At 38.7% G+C, this 7,611-nt stretch overlaps 1 protein-coding gene across 6 annotated transcripts in view; it reads left to right on the top strand.

Moving 5' to 3' along the window:
* The window catches only part of Grik1 (glutamate ionotropic receptor kainate type subunit 1), a 429,122-nt gene that overhangs the window by 374,362 nt on the left and 47,149 nt on the right, over positions 1-7,611 (top strand). For all 6 annotated transcript variants that reach the window (XM_008836016.2, XM_008836018.3, XM_008836017.1 and 3 more), the window contains 3 exons: positions 1,186-1,299; positions 3,613-3,816; positions 4,515-4,738. In XM_008836016.2, the coding sequence (XP_008834238.1) occupies positions 1,186-1,299; positions 3,613-3,816; positions 4,515-4,738 (542 nt within the window). The remainder of the gene's footprint in view (positions 1-1,185; positions 1,300-3,612; positions 3,817-4,514; positions 4,739-7,611) is intronic.

Raw genomic sequence — 7,611 nt, forward strand, 5'->3', positions numbered from 1 at the left:
TGCATATACAAAAATGCTTGTTTCCACCCCCCATTACCTTATTTTATAAAATTTAATTTTATTCTATATTAATTTTTTTGAGTTAGCATACAAAATGTATATTCAGACATGTATAAAAATGCTTGTTTACAGCCCCCATTGCCTTATTTTGTCACATCACTGGTTTATCTTCTCTCCAAAAATAATCCTCTCTCTGCTTTCATGTCACATATATCTACATGTAATTTTATATATGCCTTACACACAAATCACATGCAAAGTTTTGACTTTGACATAGCACATGAGGTCCATTGATCCTGGAGAATTTTGAATCTGGGGGTTAGTGATGTATCTTATGGGACTTAACACATCAGTAGTGACTACAGTACTGGAGAAATTAAAGAGCAGCACTGTTGAAAGGGTCGGGGGCTCTATTAAATGCCTATCAGCACAGTTGGCTCCCTCATAGAAAAGATCAGGGAACAGTAAAAGGGAGCATCCTTAATGGAAGAGTTCACGGTCAAGTGGACATAGAAGACAGGTAGGCAAGTGATAACAGCAGAAGATGCTAGGTGCTTAGGACAGGTGTGCACTGAGTCCTAAGAGGTGCCTAAGAAGGACCCCTGCTCATCACTGGCTCCTCAGTGAGGATGGGTCCAAATTTCTGTTTACTTCTTTTCTACACATTTCCTCCCACCTGTCTTTCCCTTCCACCACCCATCTCATTCCTGCCATCTCCACAGTCACACATTTTAAAGGAACTAGTGAGAACACCTTGGAAGAATAACGTTTCCCATCAGCAGAACACAGCAGGGATAAAAATGCTTGTTACTATCCTGTTATACCCTCCAGTGCCTAGATTATGCTTGGCATAGAATCATGTGCTTAACAGAAAAAGATGGAAGGGAAATATGATGGTCACTTAAGAAGCCTTAACTGTTTTAATTTAAAGAAAAGCAATGAAATTAATAATTAAAAATAAGTCTTTTGTATCCTGCCTCAAATAGCCCAAATGTCTCTGATTCTATCTACATACACCCTTGGTCTTTCATTGTACATTTCCCCATAGTGAGTAGTTCCCACTGAGATGCCTTGGTGGCCCAGACTGTAAACTTCTGCGCCCATTCCTGGTATAGAGGGCCCTCTGTTTAGTGTAAGTGCTGCTGCGAACAACCAGCAGCCCCTGATGTCCTGTGTTATGTGCAGATCGGGATTTGGAACTCCAACAGTGGGCTGAACATGACAGACGGCAACAGAGACAGGTCCAACAATATCACTGATTCACTGGCCAATCGAACACTCATTGTCACCACTATTCTGGTGAGTATCTGTGAAGCTCTGACCTCTTGTCATGTTTAACTCCTACTGTAGACCTGAAAGGATCCCTCCACAGTCGTTTTCATGCTGGCAGTTCTGAATATGTCTTTTTTTAAAAAAAAAAACTCAGAAACTAAAAGCATACATTTTTTCATATTCAAAGGATTGAATTACAAGCTTCCAAAATGTATCTTGAGCCCTCATCTCAGTGAATTCCCAGCCCTGCTCCTCCCCCTCTCTCTCCCCATCTAGAGGATCTTCCTTGTTCTCTACCTGTTGGACAGCTGGTTGATTTCAACCAAGAGGAGTCTCTAGCAAAAGGCCGAAGGCAAGAGAGATTCTTCTACAACCTCTCCTACTGTTAACCAATGGTTTTGTCAGACCCTCTGAGCTTCCACAACCATATTTCCTTCCTCGTCAGTTACCCTACACCCAGCTTCACTAGGTTAGAACAGCATTCCCACAGAGGTCTCTACCATAGATCACCCTAGCTTCCTTTTGTCTCTGAGTGTCACATTGTGCCTCCAGTATCGCTCCATCTTCCCTTGGCTCCCTCTGTCTGGAAATCACCTTGTATTAACTGATCTTCAAAAGACCTGTGTCTTGTTGAAATCACTCTTATGCCCATATAGCCACTCTACATGTGCCAGCTAGGGTTTTTTCACTCTCTCCTTTCCCAAAGACACCGGGTAGGCGGAATTCACTCTGAACCTTTCATTTACAAGTGTGCCTTGCCTTATTTCTTTCAGTCCATAGTATTAGAGCCTTTTAGCTTTGAAATAGCTAACTGGTGAGAACCGTTTCTCTAAAGCAAGAACTGATTTAGCTGTGTTGTTTTCTCTTCCGGTCATTTTTGTTTTCTAAGGAACCACCTTATGGAAAGAATTTTCTACTCTATTTGCATGACCCAACTGTCACTTTACTTGATGATAAACCTAAACATACAGGGCAGCCCATCAATAGAGCAATTATTACAAATTTGGAAAACAAAATGAGCTTTCATTGAGTTAAGTGAGAATAAGTTCATAGATGCATGTTAGGAAGACGATGGTCATTACTCAAGATAAGGGATTTATCCTCTAAGCATATAAGCAAAGCATTATCAGATCTGAGATGCAAGATGATTTCAAATAAGACTACAGGACTGGTGAAAAAGGCTGCGTGATGAACAAAACAGTGAATCAATATATAGGGAAAGTGGCGGTGGAATCAGGATGAAGAAACGAGAACGTGCAGTGCACAGGAAGTTTCAACAATGGAAGATGTATTTGGTGAGCTCTGTAACTAGAAGTGGGTCTTAGGTCAAAACCTAAGGAAAGTGGGGTCCTGTGATGGAAGTTTGGGTGAAGGCATGCCTGGAGGAAGCATCTGGGCCCCTAATGTCCCCCTGAGCCTTTCCATCTTTTCAGATCCAATTTTTATATAACTGTATCTCTGTCACATCGTTCACTAAAATTCCACCCTTATAGCAGTGGAAGATAGAGCTCCCATCTAAAGAGGCAGGAAGGAAAGAAAATATCATATATAAAGGGTTCTATAACCATTAAGAACAAGCTTAGATGAAATGGTGATACAGCAGAGAATATTGTCAGCTAGAGGGTTCTTGGTCTCATTCATAAAAGAATTTAAGAATGGACCCAAACAGAAGCTTTAGGAAAATTTAATTAAAATTTAAAGAAAAGTCCTCAGGGCAGCTGTGTTGAGGCAGAGAATGTAGGGGAGAAGGAAAATAACCCTGAAAGCCACGCAGATTTAGAGTTTGCATGGAGGTCAGACATGTGGAGGACTGGCAGCCACATGACAGGGAGAAGGAAGCTTTAGAGAAAAAAATAAAGAAATACAGGGTGCTGGGGAAGCCCAAAGTGTTAAAGAAAGCACATTTAGAAAAGGGATATGACGAAGAAAAGGAGATCTTACACTTTTCTGAAGAATTCAGAAAATCTGGCAGACTTACAGACTTACATGTTTGTGCTAGAAAGCAAGATTCCAGGCAGGAAAAGTCCACTATTTCATTAATGTAGGCATTCTGCCTATCTATTTAGCATGACTTAGGATGAACCTGCCTTCCTAAGGGTGGTCCTATGAGCAGGTGATAAACCAGTGAAACTGGAAAGGTGAGTCTTCAGAAGGCAAACTAGACATTTTAAAGTCGGGACCCTTATGTGCCTTTTTGCTGTTCTAACAATGGGAATGTAAACAGCTGACTTCAGCACTGTCTCCCTTAAAAATCAACTTCAAATATTATAATCTTGAGACTACTGACTGGGCAATCTTTTCATGATAACAGAGCTTTCATACCTGGTGTGTTTTACTTAGGAAGAACCCTATGTGATGTACAGAAAGTCTGATAAGCCTCTCTATGGAAATGACAGATTTGAAGGATATTGCCTGGATCTGCTGAAAGAATTGTCAAATATCCTGGGTTTCCTTTATGATGTCAAACTAGTTCCTGATGGTAAATATGGTGCCCAGAATGACAAAGGAGAGTGGAACGGGATGGTGAAAGAGCTCATTGACCACGTAAGCAAAAATGCACCGGGTTCATCTGAAAAATGCTCAATGTGAGGAAGTGAGAGGAATAAAGCAGTTGAATCCGTGTCAGAGGAAATGACTTTGTTTTGTTTTGTTGGTCACAAAAATGATTTTTTTTAAGCCGGAAGATAAAAATCACCTAGATAGGAAGTTTTCTCCATTTAGAAGGCAAGTGGGGATAAAAGCTGAAGATAAAAATCTATATATCCACTCCCTATACCAAGACTAAGCCTGGATGATTTCTAAATAAGACCAAGAATTCTAAGATCTAGGGCACAAGAGCAAAAGCTCATCTTGTGAACTGATATTATGACCAAGTGGCTCATTCCTTCCTTCTTTCACATGCCTTTTGTAAAGATGTCCTCTTGTCATTTTTCCTCCATTTAATTCAAGAATAATGATCTTCCCTGCAACCCCTGAATGTGTGTGTGTGTGTGTGTGTGTGTGTGTGTGTGTGTGTGTGTGTGTTTGCTTTCCCTCGCGCCCATCAATTCATATGTACCTTCTGGTGTCTCTTTGATGATAAATACAGTAACACAACTGAAAATTGGCTCTTGTTATGGTAAAGTCAATTATCACAGGTGCTCTTTGCGTGGGAAGCATTTGCAGTTAAGAGAGGGAACAGAGGTAATCAGGAACATTTGCAGAGAAGTTGTCATCTGACAACTTTGTACTTGCTTCTGCAGAGGGCTGACCTGGCAGTGGCTCCTCTTACCATCACTTATGTACGGGAGAAAGTCATAGACTTCTCCAAGCCCTTCATGACCCTGGGCATCAGCATCCTCTACCGGAAACCCAATGGAACCAACCCAGGCGTCTTCTCCTTCCTCAACCCCTTGTCTCCAGACATTTGGATGTATGTGCTGTTGGCCTGCTTAGGAGTCAGTTGTGTACTCTTTGTGATTGCAAGGTAAGTTTAAGAATGCTGAATTCCTGACAATGGTCTGTCGGTTCTGAATTTCAAAAAGTCACAGCTTTAAAGCACAATCTTACTTTTCTTTGCTCCTGTATCCTTTTAAGGTTTCCATGTAAAAACACTGTGTGCATGGATGTCTTCTAATTATCCATAAAGATAAGTTTTTAAAGAGAGTCAGAAGATTATTAATTTAACTTTATCAGTATTTCAAATCATGTAAAATTATTCTTTATCCATTTCCTATACTTTATATACAAGAAAAGCAAGAGCTCAACTGATGCAGCTAAAATATTTCAGGAAGAGTTAATAAAGTGACTTCATGATATTTGGTTCCTGAAATTTGGATAAGCAAAACAGAAAAAAAAGATCTAGAAATCATCATAGCAAATAAAAATCTGAGGTATAAAAATATGATCGTGAAATCCTCAAGAATAAAGGAAAAGTCTTTGAAAATTTTATGAAATTTTTCTTTAAGATCATTGGAGAGATAATAAGGACCAGTGAAAATAACACTGGAAAGAAAGTGCAGTTAGAAGTATTATCTGATTGTTTCTTACTGAAGTCTAGGGCCTAATGTATACTCAGCAAGTGCTCTACTACTGAGCTACAGCCTTGGGCCATAATGAAAACATTATGCTACTCTGGAAATGTTTCCAGTTAGAATTTATTTTTTGAAATTGAAGCCTATATGTAACCATTATAGTCTATACAGTTATTTCAAAGGTTTTATCCCTCACAGTAGAACAGCCATCTTCTAAATTTCTTTGGTACTGATTTTAAAATAGTTTTTTTTTTATCATTCTGTTACCTTAAACATTTGATATCCTAGATAAACCATGTTTATAAAAATTATTTTTTATGTCATGTTCTTGTTTTCAATATTTTTCATCTTTCAACAAAACTCAGTGAATTTTTCCTAATCAATTTTTGTTCTCTCTCCAGGAATTTATAAGAGAAATATCTTTTCATGGTAGTTCTTTGTCACTGTCCACTGTCCAGATTTGATTAATGTCAGGTAACTTTCTCCCTCCATAATTACAAAGGAAGCTTGGAAAAATAACCCAAGCTGGAAAGTTGCAGAAGATCTACAAGGCAGACACAGTCAGAGCGCATAAGCAAATCTCATGTGAAAGAGTTCAACAGGAACTAAACTTGAAAGTCCTCTGCACCTTGTAAAATGTGCCATCGCCAAATCCCAAGTATTATGCTTTTTGAGATGGTGATCAAAGTTCTTTTTCCATATACCTTGCTTTGGAAACTGAAGTATTGATATATGGAGGAGATACGATCCTCAGTTCTCAAAGTCAGACATCCTATAGAGCCAGGGAATGCTGTACACACACACACACACACACACACACACACACACACACACACACAATGATCAATTTCAAATGCCAGTAAATGCCAAGGTTAACAGAAGATGCCCAAAATAGCCAATGAAAATGTTGCCTTGAAAACTTTTTCTAAAAATAGTGTTCACCTTTGCAGATGTGTCCCCCAGCATTGCTCTGAGGTGACTGTAATGGTGCCCTGGAACAGCTATACAGCAATGACCACTCTATTGTGAAGTACCCTCCAACTAGGAACAGGCCATGCTGCCTGGACATGTTGCACTCCCTGCTTAGGACCCTCCCCTAAGCCAGCAATCAGAAGGACAGAGGGCAATAATAATATGTGTTTTTACATCCTGAGCCCATGGATTTTTTTTTTCAATCACTAATGCTAATGAACAGAACAAGCAAGACAATGGTGATGGTAAAGTGCGTTGCTATAGTGAAGCTGGCAAAAGCTGCTAGAAGGAAAGAGGAACGTCAGCATCACCCAGAAGTCCTCACAAGCACGCAGGCTGAGGGCACCCTTTTAAACTTCACCCCAACTATGACTTTGCCTCTCCTTTTATTTGTCATCAGGATATATCAGAACAGTGTAACATCCAGAATTTTCCCACTGCTCATTTTGTCTGTTTCTTAATAAGCTCTTGGGGACTCAGACTGTCTTTCTCACTCAGCTCCACATTCTATACACCTGTGAGTCTATCTTTTATCCCAGATCCTAGAACCACTAAATGTCATCCTAAAAACAAAATCCCAGTTGAGCAGATGCCATTTCACCTTTATTTCCTAACATCATAGTTTGAGAGCATAAAGTAGGTCATTCTGTACCGATAAGCTGAGATATAAAAACAAAAACAAAACAAAAAAAAAACCGCTTTGCTTACCATCTTAGTGGTTTGCATTCAAAGTTAGTCAAATGGAAATGAAAAACAGTTAATCTTATAACCACCCTTCACTCTAGAGAAGCTTTTGAACTTATGCTGTGAAATATATGCTTTTATGTTCTTTTAAAGTGGAAATATAAAGCCCAATCTGGCATTTAAGATCATGCCCTCACTAGATAAATCCTTTAAAGTCATTTGGTGAACTGAATTGAATTTATAAAGTTGTGAAACATCAATGGAAAAACCTATGGAAAACAATATAAAATGGCAGTTACGTGACTGGTAACAAATTCATATGTCAGTATTTTTGTTTGGTAGTTGACTTTAAAAAAAAATATTTAACCCCAACAAATTAGGTCTATGATGAACATACAACTGAAATAAACAAATATCCAAACACAGCGCTTATGAACATTTAATGACTTACATTTGTCTTCCTAAAAATGAACTCTTTAAAGTTGACATTTGGCAAAATGTAAAAAATTTTTAAAAAAATGATCACTTGAAAGTAGATTTTTAGTTTCAATACAAAACCAATGGTTATGTTGCAAATTCAAACAGATGTTTCTCCTTTAAGGGATCAATGGATCTTTCTCTCTTTAGTGCAACACAATGTCTGTTCTCAGTAATAATAAAAAAAAAAAAA

Source organism: Nannospalax galili, unplaced genomic scaffold (genome assembly GCF_000622305.1).
Source record: "Nannospalax galili isolate Female #2095 unplaced genomic scaffold, S.galili_v1.0 scaffold136, whole genome shotgun sequence".
NCBI lineage: Eukaryota > Metazoa > Chordata > Mammalia > Rodentia > Spalacidae > Nannospalax > Nannospalax galili.